At 41.6% G+C, this 22,309-nt stretch overlaps 1 protein-coding gene across 2 annotated transcripts in view; it reads right to left on the minus strand.

Moving 5' to 3' along the window:
- The window catches only part of LOC145356874 (guanine nucleotide-binding protein G(i) subunit alpha-3-like), a 34,913-nt gene extending 13,040 nt beyond the window's left edge, over positions 1-21,873 (minus strand). Inside the window, exons 1-4 of one of the 2 annotated variants that reach the window (XM_080209841.1) lie at positions 21,388-21,873; positions 10,647-10,689; positions 9,199-9,340; positions 7,751-7,908 (exon numbers count right to left, since the gene is read on the minus strand). In XM_080209841.1, coding sequence (XP_080065967.1) covers positions 7,751-7,908; positions 9,199-9,340; positions 10,647-10,689; positions 21,388-21,505 — 461 coding nt within the window. In that variant the 5' untranslated portion in view covers positions 21,506-21,873. Of the gene's footprint in view, positions 1-7,750; positions 7,909-9,198; positions 9,341-10,646; positions 10,690-19,258; positions 19,312-21,387 lie in introns of those variants that run through there. The other variant, XM_080209842.1, reaches the window with a different exon arrangement.
- Positions 21,874-22,309: the final 436 nt, after the last annotated feature.

The raw sequence follows: 22,309 nt of genomic DNA on the forward strand, positions 1-22,309 counted from the left end.
ACACACACACAATCTCATTTATCTTGCAACACTACTACTGAAGACAGCTGTTACCTAGCGCTGATGCCACGCATAAGAGTGTCAGATTAGCATTGGTAAAATACTAATGTTTCTAAAAACACGAACTGGAATGAAAATGGTCCTTGTATGTCAGACAATTGCTAAGCAATAACTGCATTAATCCCTCCAAAAATCAGACGTCAGACATGTAAAAGTCTTGGGTTCTTCAGCAAACTAACCAAAATCAATCTAATCTAAAGTAGAGACCAGCTTTCCTATACTTCGACGTTGGAGTCACTTTGACTCAGTTGGCAACCCCCTTGTCTCTGGAGTTAGAAAGTTATTTATATAGCATCCTACAACCGGTTAAGGATGTTCCGAAAGTATTTTACATTGCTATATAAGTGAGCATTAGAAAAAAAAATCACAAACATGGATAGACTAAAAAACTCAAATTACAATGAACTGATTTATTTTGTTTTTAAATCAAGGAAAGAATATTGGTCAGGAAATCAGGGCATGTTTGCAGCCAGGGGAAGAGTGCCATACAAAATAGATGAGATTGGGTAGCTATGCATCTTTCCATCTACTTCTGACCCAGTCCCCATGCCCTTAGGCTTACTGACACCCTTAGCTGCCCAATTAAGTAGTGGCAATGTGCCTCCAGTGCTGTAACAGGTTGGGCAGTGGAAGTCAGAAGAGTGGGAAAGCCTTATTTTCACCAAAAAGGGCAACCATCCCCTGCTCCAACATTATTGCCACGTGTAATACAGTATCAGATTAATCCCCCCTTCCCCCCAAGAAGGGGGCCCAATCCCTCCTTGCCCAAGAAACCCTGGACTCACCACATCAGGTGTCCATAACACTTCAAAGGCTTTCTTACAAAGCCCACTACCTCTTCTGACACTGCAGGGACTGCAAGAGCAATCGACCAATCTGGCTGGCAGCTCTCATGGCTGGGACTTCCTTCCACTGACGGGGCAGATGTTCTACCCTCAGCCTGTTAAGGCCATTTGCAGAGTGGCTTTTTTTTGAAGTCAGATGGATTGCAACCTGACTTTCCTTTCCAAGGAGCACAGGCAATACACCTCCTAAATAATTCCGCCCCCAGTCGAAGCATATTTTGAATAAAATGTCAAAAATAAAAGCCCTAGCAAACAGTCTTACTAAAGTTTCAAACGGAGACTACCAGCTGCACTAATCATCACAAGTAAAAAGGCAACGAGAAATTTGAACATTCTCCAGGTTGAGATGAATAATTCAAGGCTATTCTCGCTGTATTAAAGCTTAGCAAAGGTGATTACAGTGATTCAATCTATAGTGTGCAGAAAATCAGCATCAGGAGACACAGAGGGTACTTACTCACTTTAATGTAATAATACATTGCGTAAACATAAGGACATTTAGGGTGCTAAATTGGGGGAGGGGAAGGCTAGATACAGCCAGATTAGGCAGGAGCTTAGGGATACAGACTGGGATAGGCTGTTGGAAGGCAAGACCACGTTAGGCATGTGGGAGTCTTTCAAGGGAAAACTGCAATGGGTGCAGGAAAGGCATGTGCCGGTTAGGAGAAAGGATGGGAAAGGTAGGATTAGGGAGCCGTGGATTACTAGAGATATAGAAGACCTAGTTAGGAAGAAACGAGAGGCGTATGTCAGGTCTAAGCAGCTGGGAACGGAGAGAGCGTTGGAGGAATACAGAGACTGTAGGGGGGATCTCAAACGGGGAGTTAGCAGAGCAAAGAGGGGGCATGAGATGGCTTTGGCAGGTAGGGTTAAGGAGAATCCAAAGGCATTTTACTCCTATCTTAAGAACAAAAGGCTGGCTAGGGGTAAAATCGGTCCTCTCAGGGACAGACGAGGGGAATTGTGCTTAGAGGCAGAGGGAATGGGGGAGATGCTGAATGAATACTTTGCGTCGGTATTCATGAAGGAGGGGGGCTTGATGTCTGGTACAGTCATCGAGGGAGCGGTAGACCAATTGAAAGATCTATCGATTACGAGGGAAGAAGTGTTAGGGGTTTTAGCTGGCATTAAAACCGATATATCTCCGGGACCCGACTGCATTTATCCTAGGCTGCTTAGGGAGGCGAGGGATGAGATTGCTGGGCCTCTGACACGAATCTTTGTCTCTTCTTTGGACACGGGTGAGGTCCCACAGGACTGGAGGATAGCGAACATGGTACCATTGTTTAAAAAGGGTAGGAGGGATAGCCCGGGTAACTATAGGCCGGTGAGTTTAACGTCAGTGGTAGGCAAGTTGACGGAGAGGATTCTTAGGGATAGGATGTATGCGCACTTAGAGCGTTGCGATCTGATTAAGGATACGCAGCATGGCTTTGTAAAGGGGAAATCTTGCCTTACAAATCTGGTAGAATTCTTTAAGGAGGTGACAAAAACTGTCGACGAAGGACGAGCCGTTGATGTCATCTATATGGATTTCAGTAAGGCGTTTGACAAAGTCCCTCATGGTAGGTCGGTACAGAAGATTAAAGCTCATGGGATATATGGTCAGGTATCTAGATGGGTAGAGAACTGGCTTGCAAAGAGGAGTCAGAGTAGTAGTGGAGGGGTCCTTCTCTAGCTGGAGGTCTGTCACTAGTGGAGTGCCGCAGGGCTCAGTACTGGGGCCTCTTCTCTTTGTAGTGTATATAAATGATTTGGAAGAGGGAGTAGGTGGTGTGATCAGCAAATTTGCTGATGACACCAAGATGGCTGGATTGGCGGGCAGTGAGGAGCAGTGTCTGGCAATACAGCGGGGTATTGGTAGGCTGGTTGACTGGGCAGATATATGGCAAATGGAGTTTAATCCGGATAAATGTGAGGTGATGCATTTTGGCTAGAATAATGTAGGGGGGGGGGGGGGGGGAGTTATATGATAAAGGGTAAGCCCGTAAGGAGTATAGAATTGCAGCGAGACCTGGGGGTGCAAGTGCACAAGTCTTTGAAGGTGGCAGTGCAAGTGGAGAGTGTGGTGAAAAAAGCCTATGGTATGTTAGCCTTTATAGGAAGGGGTATAGAATGTAAGAGCTAGAGTCTAATGTTGCAGTTGTACAGAACGTTGGTTAGGCCGCATTTAGAGTACTGCGTCCAGTTTTGGTCGCCTTACTACCGGAAGGACGTGGAGACTCTGGAGAGAGTGCAGAGGAGGTTTACCAGGATGTCGCCGGGTATGGAAGGACTGGGGTATGAGGAAAAATTGAAGAAATTGGGGCTCTTTTCCCTTGAAAGGCGCCGACTGAGGGGGGATCTAATAGAGGTATATAAGATTATGAAGGGTATAGATAGAATAAATAGAGGTAAGCTATTTCCTATGATAGAGACACGTAGGACAAGGGGCCATGGACTTAAGGTGAGGGGGGAGAGGTACAACAGATATTAGAGGGAGGTTTTTCACACAGAGGGTAGTGGGGGTATGGAATGCTCTGCCAAGTAAAGTGGTGGAGGCAAACACGCTAGAGTCATTTAAGAGTAACTTGGACAGGCACATGACTGGGTTGGAGATGGGTAGATATAGGAGATTGTTTTAAATAAGGGTCATTAGCATTGGGGCGTCCCTGGTAAGGTAAATGGATATGGTACAATAATAATGTTTTTTTTCCCCCCTTTTCATTCACAGGTTTAAAGTCGGTCCGCCTTGTGTCCAACGAGGGACATACACGTGATGCGTCATACTGGGGCTGCTCTTGGTTGTTCGAGATTGGCCTAGTGCTTCATGTCGCTAGTGTGCCTAAACTGGACCAGATACTGGGCAAGACGACAGCTCAGTGACTATCACTGATTGTTGTGCAGACACATGGATTTGGGCCGGTGTCTGTGGGAGTTTGGGCATTCTCCCCGTGCTTGCGTGGGTTTTCTCTGGGTGCTCCAGTTTTCTCCCACACCCCAAAGATGTGCTGTTAGGCTGATTGGCAGGAATAAATTGTCCCTGATTCAGTTTCCCTCAATCTGGATGGCCATAAAACATTAGACAAGGGTCATGGGTGGAGAAGGGGACTGGTGGTGTTGAGATGGCGGCGCGGGCTTGTTCCCGGGCTTGTTTCCCGGGCTGTTTTTGTTCTTTGACATATGAAACAGGAGCAGAGTTCCATAGGGCCCTTCAGGACTGTACTGCCATTACCCCACAATATTGGTTCCTTAAGCCACCAAAACTCTGCTCATCTCAGCCCTAATTTCAAAGATTCACAATCCTTTGAATGAAGAGATTTTTCCTCATCTCAGTCATAAATGATCAGCCCCTAATCCTGAAACTGCCCCTTTTTCTAAATGCTCCAGCCAGGAGAAACAACTTCTCAATCCCTCTTGACAAAGGGTCATCCAGACTCGAAACTTTAGTTCTACTCTCTCTCCACAAATGCTGTTAGACCTGCTGAGATCTCCCAGCATTGTTTTTGTTTCAGATTTCTGCATCCACAATACTTTGCTTTTTTTCTCAATGCCATCCTATCAAGCCCCATGAATAGCTTGAATGTTTGTGAAATCACACCCCCTAAGAATATAGACACATTTTACTTACTCTTCATAGGACAACCTGAACCATTATACTGTCTCCAGTGCAATTATTTCCTCCCTTAAACATGAAGACCCAACATTGCACACAATATTTCAGGTATGGTTCCAACAAAGCCCTGTAGCAAGACATCTTTATTTTTGTACTCCAATCAGCTTGCAAAAAAGACCAAAAAGCTATGTGTCTTCCTAATTGTTTGCTGTACCTACATGCTAAAATTTTGTGGTCCTTGTACAAATGCACCCAACTCTCTCAGAATACAAACATATTTTTGTATTTAAAAATATTTTATTCTCAAAATTAAGAATCACCTCAGTCCCACAAATTGTACTCCACCTGCACCCTATTGCCCAATTATCCTGTCTTTATCTCTTTGCAGCCACATGCCCCACAGATTACATTTCCACCGAGCTTTATATTGCCAGCAAATTTAGATCCTTTACTCTTTGTCCAAGTCATTAATATTAATTATAAATAGCGAAGGCCCCAGAACAGAGCCCTGCGGTACTCTACTAGTCACAGCCTGTCAACTTAATAATGACCCATTTCTCCCCACTCTCTGCTCCTGTCCATTAACCAATCCTCTATCCATGTTAATATATCACCTCCAACTCCATGAGCCTTTTGTGTGGCACCTTATTAAATGCCTTTTGGAAATCCAAGTGCACTATATCAAATGGTTGCCCTTTTTCTTCCAATTATCTAGCTACATTCTCAAATAACTTTTTTAAAAATGCATTGTGAAATCAATCTTAAAATAGATTCCAGCAATTTCCCAATGACTGATGTTGTGCTGATTGGTCTGTCATTCCCAGTTTCTCTTTCTCTCCTTTCCTGAAAATCAATGTTACAGCTGTTAACATCCGATTGGGAAGTTAGGACTGTTCCAGAAACAGGGAATGGTGGAAAATCATATCCAGCACATTCAGCAGCTAACTCTGTTTGAATCCCAGGTAAGTCATCAGATCCTGGGACTTTTTTTTATATTTTAATCACCTGAGCTCCCTTTGCATTTCCTCATTCCCTATGATCATTTTGCTTCTCTCTGCTTCGAAGTAGCCTAAGTTTATTTGAGCTACGCTCTTCATTTTTATATACTTATAATAGTTCTTACAATGTGTTTTACTTTCCTGGTGAGCATACTCTCACTTCTATTTCTTCATTTTTGAGCTTCCTCATGGCACTTCGAAAACACACCTAAGCCTCAGACTTACCATTTCTTGCAACAAAGAGTCTCTTCTTGAATATATTATCCTCAATGTCCTTCATAAGCTCTTTTTCATAAAGTTTGTGTTTTTTTAAAGGAATATATTTTTGTTAAACATTTTGGATTGTTTGTTTAAATGTTGGCTTACAGCCATTCACTTTTAGTTTATTAACTAAATGAAGTTTAGCCAGCTTCCCTGCATCCCTTTAAGTTCATGATTCTTACTTGTGATTGGAGTACTTCATTTCAACATGAAATGCAATTAAACAGCAAGTCTTTGCTTGACATTGATTCATTCAACATTATTTCACATTAATGTTGTCAATACAGCAGTAGCAGCATATCTATTTAATGTTACCAGTTTCATTTTTAAGTGGTTAACCGCAAAACTTCCTCTTCGGTGGTGTGCCTGTGCACAAATTTTTTCTGCCATACTTCCGCTCTCGCCTCCAATCCATCTCCCCCTGCCCCCATGCTCTCCAACATACCTCTACCCCATGACGCTCTCTGACCTGCCTCAATCTGATTTTGCTCGCTGGCCTGCCTCAATCAACTACTCCCTAATCTTGCTCTCTGGCTTACTTCCCTGCTGGTTTTGCCCCTCATCCTCTTCTTACAAGTGTCTGTTTCCAACTGCTTTGCTCCTGGTTCCAGTTCTGAACAGAAGCTCCTGCACTCCATTTAGTGACTGATATTAGTTAGTGCAGGATTCCAGCAACTTCTGTCATGAGTTGGAGCCTGGACAATCTAAAATGACGGAGTTAAGTGCAATTTTCTTTAGATTATGTTATGCATGGTGTTTCTTTTATATTTGATTAGTTATTTTATTTTTCAATGTTATTTCAACTAGGAATTCACATAATGCTACAGTATTTCAACTTGTACATTGTTGAAGCAAAAGTCCAAAGGAACCTAACTTTGGCTTTAACATTGATACCCAAGGGAACGCATAATTTACTTAATTGTTTCATTTAGTCATGGTTTTCAGAAAGGCAACTTTAGTTGAGGACTCACTGTATTGCAACCACTATTTCAGTGTCTTTTACAATGACATTACTAATTAACCCTGCTTCATTGCACAATATCAGATCATAGAATCCCAACAGTGCAGACTTGATAGGCTTCTGCACTAACTCTCCAACAGAGTTTTCCACCCAGGCCCTATCCTGGTAGTCCAACGTATTTACCCGGTTAATCCCCCTAACCTACATTTTAGGGTACAAGCGGAAAATTTAACATGGCCAATTCACCCAATCTGCACATCTTTGGACAGTAAGAAAAAACCCACGCAGACACAGGGTGAACGTGCAAACTCCAGTCACCCAAGGCCAGAAACGAGGTGTGTGAGGCAGCAGTGCAAGTCACTCTGCCACCATGCAGCCTCTAAATAGTTTTATCCATAGTTGGTTCGACAACATATTCCGAGGATATCGTCACAATAGTACTCTACAAACTTATTTAAGATCACGTTTGCCAACTTGACTGGTCCAGTCCAAAAAGACTGATGTCCCCACAACTATTACATTATCTTTGTTACAAGCTCCAACATTTATTATTTAATGCTCCATCTAGCTGTTGTGGTGGAGGGAGCTACAAACTGCTCCTACCAGCATTTTTTGATTCTTATTATTCTTAATCTTCACTCAGTGAGCTATTTTCTGAACCAAGACACTTTCTCACTAATGTCCACATTATCCTTTATTATCAGAGCTATAGCACCTCTTTTTTTCATTCTGCTTGCCCTTTTGAAAGGTCGCGTACCCTGGAATATTTATTTCCTAACCTAGGTCACTTTGTAACCATGGTCATATTTACATCTAAACCATTTATTTCTATTTGTGTCAAAAGTTCATCCATTTTATTGCAGATGCTCCATGCATTCAGATAAAATGACTTCAATTTTTTTTAAATATTTTCTTCACAGATCTTTCTTGCTGATGCAAGAGTTTATTATCACTAAACTCTGTCGCTTCCTATACCGTTCAGCTTGCCTTGTACTAGCAAAATAATTTTGGTATTAAAAACTATACGTACTATGATGCGGAGTCATTCAGCTGATATTCTCTGGATCTACCAAAACAAGCCTGAACACCATCATCCTGCCACAATCGTTTGATAACGCCTGCAAGTTCTGTTGTCATGATCCCTTCCTCTGTGGTTCCTGCTAGGACAAACAACTGGCGGGCATCATCCTACATATAAACAGAAGTGCTTTAGAAATTGAAAATTATATAAAAAGGTATAGTACTGTAAATTTAAAACAGTAAGCACACACTATTTTGCATCATTTACCGCACTGTTTCATATACCACATCTGCCTAGAACAATATTTTTTGCCAAATTAAAATTAATTTACGATGCAGGCTAAGAATTCAACGTCAAAATAATTAACAATTCAAATTGCAGTAGCCAGTTAACATGAGCTAGCATGACATGTAGGGCAATATTGTGGCATAGTGGTTAGCACTGCTGCCTCACAACGCCAGGGACTTGGGTTCAATTCCCAAATTGTGTCACTGTCAGTGTGGAGTCTGCACAGGTTTCTTCCAGGTGCTCTGGTTTCCTCCCACAGTCCAAAGATGTACAAGTTAGGTGCATTGGCCATGCTAAACTGCCCTTATTGTCCCAGAATGCGTAGGTTAGCATAATTAGAGAAGTAAATATATGGGATTACAGGGATCGGGCCTGGGGTGGATTGCTGTCAGTACAGACCAATGGGCCAAATGGCCTCTTTCCGCACTGTAGGATCCCTATGATTTCTACATTTAAAAATCCAAAAACACAAAGCTCCAATAGCAGTGTCCATGAATCCCATTATATTCAACCTTCCTTTAGCTCTGATAATTGACAATAAATTACATATCTTACAAATTTGAAGAGCAAAAGATGAAATTATGTCATTTTGAACTTTGCCACGATCGCAACCAAGAATCAATTTTACTTTTAATTTTCAAAGCAGGTGATGGTCCATGTTAAGGATCAGAACATTCCTAGTATTATCAGCAAACATGTTCAGTACAAGAGCAATGCAGATCTGATGCAAAGTTTCTGTCTCCCCAGTGTCCTCAGATTTCTAAAAGACTAAGTAATTTCTTTAAAATATATTGGGGAAAATTCAGAGCTAGTTTAAATTTGAATAGATTAACCAGCAATCTGTAAAAAGAGGGCCAATCACAAAAGAATTTCCAACAATTGCACTTGACAACTTTTGTTACATTCATTAATAAAGAATCGTTTGCAGATCTTGCTCCAGAGTATCATCTGAATTTTAATTAAGCTGAATTGGTTTGTAAAGTTGCAATCTTTTTCATCTGATTCTTCTTTAAAATGAATAAAATTATTGACAGGATGACTTAAATATCACCCATCAGCTCTAAAATAGCCAAATCCTTTTTCTATTTGACTTTCTGCCATCATACCATAGGTCATCAGTAACCAAAGAATCATGTTAGTAGATATAAACAACATCGAAATGTACTCACGGCTCTTGTTGGGTCTCCAAAATCAACCTTCAACCGTCCCATGGCCCTAATTATAGCAATAATGGACTGGATTGTATTGCTATAAACCACTGCTTTGTATTGTTTGCACTCCTCCTCTGAGTACCCATCCTCATGAATGATTCTGCAAGGGCACAGACAAAAGAATCATTAAAATTGAATTCCAGGAATGCAATGCTGACACTAAACTCAAACTTAGTAGTAAAAGTAAACTGTATTTATTTAATGTGAAACCATGTGGCACCGTGATAAAAAAATTCTTAAATCAGAGAAACTCAAAGTGCAATATTCAACCTTCAGTGCTATAGATTTTACTTCCCGAAATAGCTCATAATAAATGAAGGTAAAATTAAGACCATATATAAGGAGAGTTAAAAAGTGCTTTCATTCTCAAGAACCGCTACAAGTCAGTAACGTGAAAACAGTCCTTTTTCTCCAGTGACTCACCATCTTGAATCCCCTTGCTCAACATGCAAGCTCCAACAACATTAACAAATAATTCCATTGGGCATGGCATTGATTTGACTTCTTCAGACCTGCAGTCTAATCTTGAAAAGTAGCATTGCCTTGCCAGCAGTGAAATGAATAAACTTGTACTGCACTGGTGAGAGTTCACTGAAATTCTACTGGACTCTTCTCTTGTCATGCAAAAACAATGACCACTTGTGCATTTTGCAAAGGATTTCAATTGGAGCTAACACTTGGAAAGGATCCAAATCCAAACTTAAGCAACTTTCCTCTCAAACAGCAGCTTTGCAATAAAAGTATGAGAGTCTGAAACTATTGCCCTGCATTAAACCCAGAGGTTTCGCTCAAGTCTCAAATTAGTTTAATTGTTTACTGCAACTTTGAATGGAAATTACTTCCAAAAGATGCATCTTGTCCAGCCAAAAATGTTTCTTAAACTCAAATAGTCACAGCTAATTTGTCCAGAGATCTAGTTACATACATGAAAGTAGGCAACACAAATAGATAAAATTTCTGCTTTCATTAGTAGTAAATAAAATGACATAAAATCCAAAGATATTGATCTGGAAGCACAGAATGGTAATCTGTATGTTTTGGCAAGCGTCACCTTGGATTGAATCCAAACAGGTCTCAAGGGGCACATCAATAAATTTCCTTTACTGATTATACACAAAAGGTAACTTAGTGAACATTGGACAGTATCAAAATAAGTTAAAACAGTAAACTTAATTTTTTTATATAAAGGATATTGCACTTTCCACATTTGCTCTTCCAAATTGAAGGATGGAAAAATGTAGAGAGAATACAGAGCTTCTCAATGTAACATGAAGAAAGGTAACGAAGTGAATAATGTGGCCAAAATTCCATATCTAAAGATTGAAGTATGTATTTGCTTTTAAAATTCTCAAACAAGAAAGCAAGATCATAAACTATCAAAGATGTTTAAGCTGTTTCAGACTCACTTCATTTGTTTTACAATGGTACTTTTCCCAGATTCTCCAGCACCTGCAAAGAAAAAGAAAATTGTAACTAACGTCACATCTCTGAATTGCAAGAAGCACACCTCATTAACATGGTTGCAACTAAACATGACACCAGAAAACCTTCAATGCCGCCACAATTGTTGATAATGGTGCATGTCTGTTTCAAAATATGTCCAATGGCACCATGAAAACATTGATTCGTAAGGTGACAATAGTAGCAGCACTTAGAGTTCATAAACATCAAGAATCAAGAGCTACGAGTGCTGTTCAGTTATGGTAACCAATGAAATTAGTTGAATAACCATTAATAAATGACTTGTCACTTCCAAATACAGCAAGAAGTCTCAACACCAGGTTAAAGTCCAACTGGTTTATTTTGTAGCATGAGCTTTGAGCGTTGCTCCTTCATCAGGTGAGTCAATTCTTGTTTCACTGCTGGCCTCTTATTACTTACGTGGCGAAAAACTGCAGCAGGCGATGGTGCAGAGGGACCTCGGGGTCCTTGTGCATGAGTCGCAAAAACCCAGCTTGTAGGTGCAGCAGGTGGTCAGGAAGGCTAATGGGATGCTGGCCTTCATAGCGAGGGGGATTGAATATAAAAGTAGGGAGGTCTTGCTGCAGCTGTATAGGGCATTGGTGAGGCCGCAGCTGCAGTTTTGGGCGCCACACCTGCGCAAAGATATTTTGGCCTTGGAGGGAGTGCAGAGGAGGTTTACTAGGCTGATACCGGAGTTGAGGGGGTTGAGCTATGAGGAGAGGCTGAATAAACTAGGCTTGTACTCATTGGAGTTTAGAAGAATGAGGGGAGATCTCATTGAGACGTATAAGATGATGAATGGGATGGATAGGATAGAGGTGGAGAGACTCTTCCTGCTCAAAAAAGACAGTAGGACTAGGGGGCACAGCCTCAAGATAAAGGGGGGGGGGGCGGTTTAGAACGGAGTTGAGGAGGAACTTCTTCACTCAAAGGGTGGTGAATCTCTGGAATTCTCTGCCCGTTGAAGTGGTGGAGGCTGCCTCGCTAAATATTTTTAAGACGCGGGTTGATGGGTTTTTGATAAGAGAGGGGATTAAGGGTTATGGGGAGAGGGCGGGAAGGTGGAACTGAGCCACAACAGATCAGCCATGATCTTATTGAATGGCGGGGCAGGCTCGAAGGGCTAGATAGCCTACTCCTGCTCCTATTTCTTATGTTCTCTTGGGGTTTGTGGAAGAACTCTGGGAGCCTCATTCGCCTGATGAATTCCTGTGTCCACTGCAAGACTGATGGGGTCCATTTTGGTGGGTGGTGGTGGTGGGGGGGGGGGGGGGGGGAATTGAGCCACGGGCTGCGAACTTTGCTTTCATCTGGTTGAAGCGTGTAGTCTGACAGGGTGACAATGGTCTTCCCTGCGTGGTACTGTTTTCTGCTGTGGTACCGGGAAAGGCTGGTGGTGATCCGAGTTTCTCAAGTTTCCTGCTCTTGGTGTGCATGTAGATGGCACAGTTCCGTTGTCTCATCTGCGTCGCAGTGTTTCGTAGCTGGTCTGCGCCCTGAGTGCAAATTGAGAATATGGACTCTATTTTGGTTTTCAGGTTGTGGCATCTGCTGTAGGGCTGATGAATGAGATGATTGAGGAACGAGAGAGAGGTGTGACAGCAGTCTTTCAGTGTGACAGGTTGACTTGAGTAGGCTTGTGATCTGTAGTGCTTTCTGTATCTTGTCTGCTTTCTTGCATTTTTGTAGAAAATTGATGTCTGTGTCAACATGCGCGATCTTCTTGGAGATCCTCTCCCCTTTGAGCCAGCAGTTTGTGGTAGCCATGATGTGGAGATGCCAGCATTGAACTGGGGTAGGCACAATAAGAAGTCTCACAACACCAGGTTTATTTGGTAGCACAAGTTTTTGGAGCACTGCCCCTTCATCAACTGCCACTTCTTACTACGCCTACCCCAGTCGAACTCCAGCATCTCCACATCATGACTTTCAAATACATCACCGTTCCATAATTTTTTTAGTATGAAGTGGAAAAACTTGCTCATACAATTACCATCACAAGAAAAGGACTACAAACCACATCAATGTTGGGGCTGTGTGTGAATAGTAGTGTTGTGAGAAAACGAGCTACTTTTTCTCACAGTTGTTCAACTTTGTCCTAAATACAGATGATAATCATCAAGTTAGAACTCCTGCTTAGATAATGGACATAACCAATCATATTTTTAAATAATACACAAGGTTTTAAATTCCTGTCTAGCTCCAAGTTCTAGAATTTGCTTCTAAGCCTTTCCAACCCTCCATTAAGTTATGGCACAATAGACAGTACTCAAGTTCCACTTAGATACTAACTAAAATACAGCAGTTAAGGAATTTCTTTGCGATTAAGAGTTAAAAGCTGGTCAAGTAACTCTTACGAAACAGCAAAAGATTTTGTAAATAGCAATACTTGTCAGACCATTGATGGATATGAATACAGCAAAGTCCTTTCTTCTAGTCTCGCCCCCCAACATAAAAAGGAGACACTTAACTTGGATTGCTAGGATCTTTCAAATATTTAATGTAGATGCTGCAGGGGAAAAATAAATTTTGATTTCTTCACAATAAAGGTAATTGTAAACCACAATAAATCATACTTAAGTGCTATTGTGCAACTGCACAAAGCTAATTTTTATACTGGACTAAAACCTGAATCAGTGGTGCTGACTCCTGATACTGTGATTTCGCTCAGCTAGTTGCAAAATGAAAATAAAATTGAAACGGCAGCAGAATTTTTTTTAAAATTGGGATTTAACCAGATCCTGATGACTATTTTCACAGTACAGATGGCTGAATGGTACCACTAGCAAGGTCAAAAAAATACCAGAAACTACTGAATAGTTCATTTGAGGCATGACAGGCAGTTTAGTTCATAAGTTTGGAACATACATTTTGGTCTGGTACCACACAGATTATAGTACCTTGTGCCCATGAAAAAGTCATCATGTTCAGCATCATATGTTACGCAGTTATCTTTTTCACGAGTCTCTCGGAGGGATGAATTTATTCAACTACATGGACAAAGGAAAACTTCATGCTCAAGATCTTGGATATGCCCCAGCTAATACTCTGAATGTAATACAGATTAATTATCTGGCAAAGGAGTGCATAAAATTCCACCGAGACTTACATTTCAATGTAAATATACTTCAATTTTAAATCCAGGTCAGGGAATGACTAAAGGGAGTATACCAGTTACCAGCAGTAATACCACATACCAGAAATACATTTCTCAGCCCAAAGTTGAAAATGTAAACCAGTAGTAAAGAAAGTAATTACAGTTGGTGATACTGTCCCATGACATATTTTTTGCAGAGCTTCACTCCAACAGAAAGGGGAAGGAAAGCTTAGAAATGACTTTGCAATTTAAAGTTCGGCCTTAAAAAAATTATAATCACCAGACCGGCTGATGTGGAGACAGTCACCTTCTCTGCTAAGATGTCCTGGCAATGGCAAGAAACATTTTATGTGACTCCATTGCAAAGTGAGGGGACATGCTTTCCAATCAGCCTGGAAGCTGCAGCGTGGATCAGAAATATTCCAGCTGTACTATGGTCTCCCCAACCCATTTACTTTTTTGATATTCTTTCGTGGGATATGGGCATCACTGGCTGGGGCAGCATTTATTGCCCATCCTTAATTGCCCTTGACATGAGTGGCTTGCTGGGCAATTTAAGGCAACATTTTTAGAGTCAACCACATTGTTTCCTTCCCTAAAAAGACACTAGTGAACCAGATGGGTTTTTATGATAACTAACAATACTTTCATGGTCATCGTTGGAATTTAAATTCCAGATTAATTAAACTACTCTCGATTGGACCTGGTAATAGCATTTTCTTTCATCCATTCATGGAGTTTGAGTACTGCTGATAAGACCACCATTTACTGCCCATTCATAATTGCCTTCAAGGTGCTCTGGTGAACCACCTTCTTGTGCTGCTGAAGTCTGTGTGGTGAAGATACTCCCAAAATGTTTTTTAGAGAGTGATATTCACGATTTTGGAGTGATCACTGGTGTGATCCAACATAGTAATTGTTAGTTTAAGTCACTGATGAGTAACCCAAACTAGTGGGTGGGCTACATGAGCAGCTCTTCTTCATCTCATTCAGCCACAAAATTGAAATTAGGCCTGTTCACTAACCATGACTTCATGACTAAGATTAAATACATTTAACATGTCAAATATTTCATAAAAGTTATAGGAAAAAATTAATGATTTATATATAAGAACTATCAACTTCAAATAATAAAGTAAAAAAATTACACTCTGGGCACAGAAGGAATGCATAGCTCTTTCAGTCAATGTTGTGTGCAATCGGCAAGCACATCACTTTACTTAATCTTGATTTAGGCATGTACCACTTCAGTCACGAAGGAAACGACATGGGCAGAATCAGCAGCATGTGGCAGCCTTGCACTTGAGCAATGGTCAGCAAATGTCTCGAGCTGCACTGTGAACCCAGGTGGGCTGCAGGTGGCCCCCTGGTCACAGGATACCCACCATTGGTTTAAGTTTATTTAGCTTTTTTTATATATCACAGTTATCACTATAAAATAAATGAATGCTTTAAATAAAAGCAAAATACTGCAAATGCTGGAAATCTGAAAAAATGAAACAGAAAATGCTGAATAAACGCAGGACTGACAGCATCTATGGAACTAGAAACAATCAGCTGAGTTTATCCAGCATTTTCTGTTTTAGACATTCCTTGCCCTATTTTTGTAGGGACTGGAAGCAAATTTTTCTAGTAAACATTGAAAGCAATAATTAAAGGGCCAGTACTAATTTGTTCTGATTTTACAGTAAAAGTAAAAAAGACAGTAATAAATTGATTTACATTGAGAATTCAGAGTTGAAAACTATTACATACTTTATTTACCATTAACAGAACCTCCCTCGTGTTGTCACAGTGTGCTGTTAAACAGTTCACTAATTAAGCTATCAAGGAAATTGTAATCATGTTAAATGTTAAGGAAAAAAATGACATTTACAGAAAATGCACTTCTATAGGAAATTCTTAATACATTGGATAATTGAGAACACAAAAAATTCAATTTCTTAAGAATTTGCCATCAAGTATGATGTATTGCTCTGTATCTCCTTGAGTTTCCAAAATCCAATCCTAGAATGAGTCATTTATAGATTTAACAGTAAAAAAAACAAGAAATTCCAGTGAGATACGTGAAGAACTTTTCAACATCAGAATTACTTACTAAATTGGTAAACGAACAATCTTTGATCTCAATTTAACATCTAAACCCGTGCGGAACTCAAAACTTTTGGCCGAGGTATTTAAAAGTGGCAATGGATCGGTTGCTGGTTTTACATTCCACCAGTTTTCCTTTACATAAAAACATAAGGAATAGAAGGAGTTGGCCACCTAATCCCTCGAGCCTGCTCCGCCATTCAATAAGGTCACAGCTGATCTGATAGTGGTTCAGTTCCACTTACCCACCTGCTCCCCATAACCCTTAATTCCCTTACTGATCAGAAATCTATCTACCTGTGACTTAAACACATTTAACAAGGTAGGCTCCACTGCTTCAATGGGCGGAGAATTCCAAAAATTCACTACCCTATGGGAGAAGTTCCTCCTCAACTCTGTTTTAAATTGACTCCCCCTTATTTTGAGGCTGTGCCCCATAGTTCTTGTTTCTTTTTAAATGGAAATAATCTCTCCGCTTCTACCCTGTCTAGCCCCTTCATTATCTTAAATGTCTCTACAAGATCTCCCCTTAGCCTAAGCTCCAATGAGTACAGGCCCAATCTACTCAATCTCTCCTCATAAGCTAACACCCTCATCTCTGGAATCAACCTGGTGAACCTTCTCTGTACTCCCTCCAAAGCCAATATATCCTTTCGCAAATAAGAGGACCAAAATTGCACACAGTACTGTAGTTGCAGCCTCACCAATACCTTGTACAATTGCAGCAAGACCTCCCTGCTTTTATACGCCACCCACCTCACGATAAAGGCCAACATTCCATTTGCCTTCTTGATCACCTGCTGCACCTGCAAACTGAGTTTTTGCGATTCATGCACAAGGACTCCCAGGTCCCTCTGCACAGTAGCATGTTGTAATTTTTCACCATTTAAGTAATAGTCCATTTTCCTATTATTCCTTGCAAAGTGGATAACCTCACACTTGCCAACATTATACTCCATCTGCCAGATCCTCGCCCACTCACTTAGCCTATCCAAATCTCTCTGCAGACTTCCCACGTCCTCCATGCAATTTGCTTTCCCACTCACCTTTGTGTCACCCGCGAACTTCGTTACCCCACACTCAGTCCCCTCCTCCAGAACATCTATGTATATAGTTAATAGTTGAGGCCCCAGCACTGATCCCTGCGGCACGCCATTGGTCACCAACTGCCAAGTGGAAAAGCACCCGTTTATTCCAACTCTCTGCTTCCTGTTAGATAGCCAATCCTCAATCCACGCTAACATTATACCCCCCACTCCATGTACCTTAATCTTATGCAGCAACTTTTTGTGAGGCACCAAATCGAATGCCTTCTGGAAATCTAAAAACATCACATCCACTGGTTCCCTTCTGTCAACACACTCGTTACATCTTCATAAAAATCCAGTAAATTCATCAAACATGACTTTCTGTGCATGAATCCATGCTGCGGCTGCTTGATTGAACCATTCTTTTCCAGGTATCCTGCTATTTCTTCTTTAATCATGGATTCCAGCATTTTCCCAACTACGGATATTAAGCTAACTGGCCTGTAATTACCCGCCTTTTGTCTACCTCCTTTTTTAAAACAGTGGTGTCACATTAGCTGTTTTCCAATCAGCTGGCACCTCCCCAGAGTCCAGCGAATTTTGATAAATTACAACTAACGCACCTATTACTTCTGCCGTTTGTTTTAGTACTCTAGGATGCATTCCACCCGGACCCAGGGACTTGTCTACCTTTAGTCCCATTAGCCTACCAAGCACTACCTCTTTAGTGACAGTAATCGTTTTAAGGTCCTCACCTCCTACACTTCCATGACCGTCAATTATTGGTAAACTATTTGTGTCCTCTACCATGAAGACCGACACAAAAAACTTGTTTAAGGCCTCTGCCATTTCCTCGTTTCCCATTATTAAATCCCCCTTCTCGTCTTCTAAGGGTCCAACATTTACTTTAGTCACTCTTTTCCTTTTTATATATTTATAAAAACTTTTACTATCAGTTTTTATATTTTGAGCTAGTTTAGTTTCATAATCTCTCTTTCCTTTCTTTATCGTTTTCTTAATAGTTTTTTTTAAAGCTTTCCCAATCTTCTAGTTCCCCACTAATTTTGGCCACTCTATATGCATTGGTTTTTAATTTGATACTCTCCTTTATTTCCTTTAGTTATTCACGGCTGCTTATCCCTTTTCTTACATTCCTTGTTTTTCATCGGAATACATTTTTGCTAAGTACTGAGAAAAATCTCCTTTAAAATCCTCCACTGTTCCTCAGCTGTCCTACCAACTAGTCTGCGTTCCCAGTCTACATTAGCCAATTCTGCCCTCATCCTATTGTACTCCTCTTTGTTCAAGCAAAGTTCCTCTTTGCTTACACTGAATTAACTGGAAACAATTTGCTATTGCCCGTTTTTCACCTTACCTAAAGTTGCATGTTCCATGGAGCATTTTAGAAAAACTCTGATTATACCTCACCAGATTTCCTTTTATTCCCTTTAAATTCAATAGGTCGCATTAATTCCAATAGCTGTGGATTGAAGAGACTTAGTCAACAACATCAGCAAGTCACAACATCTTTCTATAAGAAAATGGGGGAGAAATACTCGAGTTTGGCTATATATCTGGAGAGAAAAACAGGGTTAACTTTTAAGGTAATCAGAAAACTGAAACGTTAATTCTTTACCTCTCCACAGGTGCAGCCAGATTTCAGTATTTCTGGCATTTACAATATTATTGCTTATATACAACTATCTTTCTATTTCATATGTACTGGTGCAGTGACCTATGCAGGTAAATGGCCATTTTCCCTATCTTGTTTTATGTACTTTTTAAAAATTCTCACTGCAGGGCATCAGTTTAAATGCACTTTATACAAACAACTAAACTTCCCCATCCCTCATACCCCTTCATTTCTTAATAATATTTCTCCTCTGTTCCTGAAAGTGTTAATTTATATATAGTTCCTAACCTTAATACTGCCCAACACTACCCTGGCTAATATCAGCTAAATCAACACAGCATACACTAAAATCCACTGACAAGCTGCAAAATTATTACACAAGGTTTTCCCTTATGTGATTCCCATCAGGCAACTGATCAAAATATTACACAACACATTGGAAAATCAGAGTTGGCATTTTAGACAGGTTGCATCTAAACATCCAACTCTCAAATGGAGACAAACTCACTCCTACATTCAATCAGGAAGCCATGTTAATAAACACAGGTAGAAAACAAAAGACCAAATATACCGCATCAGTTTTATTAAATATGTATTCTCCAGACTTTTACCTGGTAAAATACACTATTTTATTTAATTTCACAGTAAGGCCTGTCCAAATTGAACTCTTACATTGTTGCATTAAGTCCAAACAATATGCCTCACCAGAACAATGGTGTTTCAGCAGAGAACTGAAATGACTGGCCTTGAAGGAGGAAATGAACACTTCCACAAATTTGTCACAAGTTGTTTTCTGAAAATTAGATGCAGCAGAGTTGTACACTAAATTTGCTTCTGTTCTTTACTTCCCTTTAAAGCCTATCATAGGTAAAAGGGAGACAACTACGGCCACGACAGCCCAAAAATAATTCATTTCCACTGGTGGGTGTGTAGTACGAGGTTCATTTCCCAGCTCATGAATTTGACCACGTGATTGATCATTACACTGAGTAGAAAGGCGAACAATCTAAACATGTTGCAGTGGAGCCCTGAGTTATAACCTAAGATGGTTGCAAACCAAAAATCTGAAAAAGGAAACAGGCTGAAGTTTCACATCAACATTAGCTTGCAGGATTTCTTGTAATAGGATCAGTAGGTTAAACAAATGCCATTTATAAACTGTTTTCAGTATACGTGATAAAAAGAAAATGTGAAAGAAAGCCAAACGAACACGATTAAAAAGAATGTTATTTTCCAACAGCAGGTTCTATTTATAGTACACTCACTGCAATTTAATCTTTCAGCAAGGCCATTTCAGCAAATGAAATTTAGAATCATAAAAATTATTGGCCCAACACTCAGCTCTACTACCTCAATCAGTATTGCTTAAGCCAGGATCTCTAACTGATTTTCTTGCATAGACATAACTGCTATGACAATGCAACATAATTAATTTCCTTTGCCCTTCCAAAATAGCATGATTGGATTATCAGGCTTCAGAAGAGAGTAACAGCATTAATTAAAATGCTCATGCATTAATGACATCTCCAAAGTTTAACTTTATTCTAAAAGTCAGAGTACAATGATTGAATCAAGGGGAAGGAGTCATTTTATTCAAAAATTTAAATATTGCTGGAGTCATCCCCCCTCCCATGCACTTCTTATAACTTTGCTCTCTAACTGACCAGCCAACTGATACTTTTCTGGATTATACAACTTTCTTCCTGGCTATCAACTACTGGGCCAATCTGTACATATGCAGACTTCTTGATTATGCTCTGTGTTTCAGATTAACTTATTGATAGAAATGTGCCACGATAAACAAATCTCAAATCTACCCAGAGTGCAGGTAAACCCTCAGCCTAACCCACCTAAACAGAACGGATAACCCTACCCTCCCAAGGAGTGGGAAAACAACGCCCTGACCCAGGGAGTGAACTGGACATCATTCCCTATACCCCCCAGAGAGTGGGTAACCAAACCACCCCAATTAGAATAAGTAATCCAACCTCATCCAGAGAACAGGGAGCCCCTCACCCAGAGAATCGGTAAATCCCCCATCCATTCAGAGAGTGGGGTAGATATCACTCCCTGCAATCCCAATCAGGGAATGGGTAATCCTCACCCCCCACCAATTAGAGTAGCTGAACCCCCCTCTCCTCCGCCATCAGAGCAAGTTAAACCACCCCCTCTACCCCCCCCCCCAAAATCAGAGCGGGTTAAACCACCCCCTCTCCTCCCCCCCTCCATCAGAGCGGGTTAAACCACCCCCTCTCCTCCCCCCCCCCCCCCCCCAATCAGTGCGGGTTAAACCACCCCCTCTCCTCCCCCCCTCCATCAGAGCAAGTTAAACCACCCCCTCTACCCTCCCCCCACAAAATCAGTGCGGGTTAAACCACCCCCTCTCCCCCATCACAGTGGGTTAAACCACCCCCTCTCCCCCATCACAGTGGGTTAAACCCCCCCTCCTTTCCCCCCATCAGAATAGGTTAAACCCCCCCCCCGTCTTCCCCCCCCATCACAGTGGGTTAAACCCCTTTCCCACCACCACCCCTCCGAGTGGGTGAAGCCCTTAATTCACTCAGGCGATGAGACATCTCTCTCTGTCCTCCCGGAATACGGATGCCGATCCCCCTCTCCAACCACCCCACTCCCCCCACCCCGCGCGGCTCTTTGTCTTCAGGGAGGCGGCGGGGGGGGGGGGTAAGTCCATGTTAAATTCCTTCTCCATTAAAGACAGGCCCATCACCGCCCGAGGGTGAGTGAATAAAGCTTCCCCCCCCTCCCTCCCCCGCAGACTTAATGTTTTTATACAGGCGCTGTTAAGCTTAGTTGTCTTTTATTTTTTCTGTTACCCAGTAGCAGAAGTTTGACCTCCCGGGACGATTTCGCGCCGTCTTCCTTCAGGTTACGGTCGATCATTTTGCTCCTGGCCATCGCCGCCTTGTCCTCGGCGCTCATGGTGCAGCCCATGCTGGCAGCCGGGGAAGGAGCCGAGCCCCGGGGCTCTGTGTGTGTGGAAGAAAAATGGGGGAGAGTGTTGAAAGGAAAGCCCCCCTCAGAACGGAGAGGGGGTGGCCCGACGACGACGACGGAGAAATAAAACCCTCCAAAAATATTTAAAACTCCCTCACAGACGGTGCGGGAGAGTTTTTAGTATCTTCCTTCCCGGTTAACTCATTTAGAAAAGCACTCCGGATCGAGAGTTTTGAGGTTAAAAAAAAAGTGTCAGAAGTTTTTCTCTGTCTCGTTCAGCCGTCGACCGTTAGCGATTCAAAAACTCGGGAAGGAGGGAGCGGCCGCCTGCTCGAGCCGGACAGACCGGAAGCCCGCCTACCGGAACCTACCGCGAGGCACGCCGGGAGCTGTAGTCCTTCTGTGGGAGTCTCGCGGCAAACCGCCGCAAGGCACGCTGGGAGTTGTAGTCCTCCTGTGGGACACACCTGCAGTCTCACAACACCAGGTTAAAGTCCAACAGGTTTATTTGGTAGCAAACACCACCAGCTTTTGGAGCACTTGCTGCTCTTTCATCAGGTAAGTGGACCCACAGGAACAGGTGGTTTGATTTGATTTGTTATTGTCACATGTATTTAATATGATGTGGAGATGCCAGTGTTGGGACTGGGGTGGACACAGTAAAGATGTCTCACAACACCAGATTTAAAGTCCAACAGGTTTATTTGGCAGCACAAGCTTTTTGGAGTCTCACTCCTTCAGGTGAGTGGGAGTTGTGTTCACAAACAGGGCACGTGCAGACTCAAACTCAATTTACAAGGT

The sequence above is a fragment of the Carcharhinus amblyrhynchos genome, chromosome 22, assembly GCF_965287045.1.
Source record: "Carcharhinus amblyrhynchos chromosome 22, sCarAmb.v2.hapA, whole genome shotgun sequence".
NCBI classification, from domain to species: Eukaryota; Metazoa; Chordata; class Chondrichthyes; order Carcharhiniformes; family Carcharhinidae; genus Carcharhinus; species Carcharhinus amblyrhynchos.